Source organism: Papaver somniferum, unplaced genomic scaffold (assembly GCF_003573695.1).
Source record: "Papaver somniferum cultivar HN1 unplaced genomic scaffold, ASM357369v1 unplaced-scaffold_33313, whole genome shotgun sequence".
Classification (NCBI taxonomy): domain Eukaryota; kingdom Viridiplantae; phylum Streptophyta; class Magnoliopsida; order Ranunculales; family Papaveraceae; genus Papaver; species Papaver somniferum.
Window position 1 is genome coordinate 449 of NW_020644722.1, and position 552 is coordinate 1,000.

The 552-nt window shown below is 38.2% G+C and overlaps 1 protein-coding gene across 1 annotated transcript in view; it reads right to left on the bottom strand.

The window, feature by feature from the left end:
- The window catches only part of LOC113342127 (coronatine-insensitive protein 1-like), a gene marked incomplete at both ends in the record, with an annotated part of 990 nt that extends 442 nt beyond the window's left edge, over positions 1-548 (bottom strand). The window contains one exon of the mRNA XM_026586770.1: positions 177-548. Within this exon, the coding sequence (XP_026442555.1) occupies positions 177-548 (372 nt within the window). The remainder of the gene's footprint in view (positions 1-176) is intronic.
- Between the last annotated feature and the right edge of the window lie 4 nt (positions 549-552).

Sequence of the window (552 nt, forward strand, 5' to 3'; positions counted from 1 at the left end):
GTCCATGGATAAAAGAACTTAAAAGGTCAGCCATTAGGTTGAAATGTTGTATTTAGAAAAGCTGTCATTGTGAAACATAAAAATAATCTACTTAAAGCAGGAAGAAATGGAAATACAGAATCAACGAAAAGGAGAATAGGGGAAAAACGAAAAAAAGAAAAGATTTCAGATTTTACCTCCAGAACTTCTAAATTTGGGCACCGTTGAATCAACTGGCAGTGACCTTCTGTATCAAGCAATGAATATTGAAGATCAAGTTTCCTCAGTAAGGTTGCAAAAGGATATATTAGGTGCATCTCATCGGCTCCAACGTAGCCTAGACCCAAAAAACGCAAAGTTCTGGGGAGAGCAATGGCTGCGTACATTTCTGATTGCTGATTAAAGGCACCCCCAGCAAGCTCCTCTAATCTTGTAGCTGCCCGGAAAAAGCCAATTAGTTCAAGGATCTCGACTTCACTAATTTTAATGGAGACTAATTTACTGCAGTTTCTGGCAATTAGTTCAAGGTCTTCGATAGCAATCTTGCTTAGATCAGTTAAAAAGAAGTTCAGT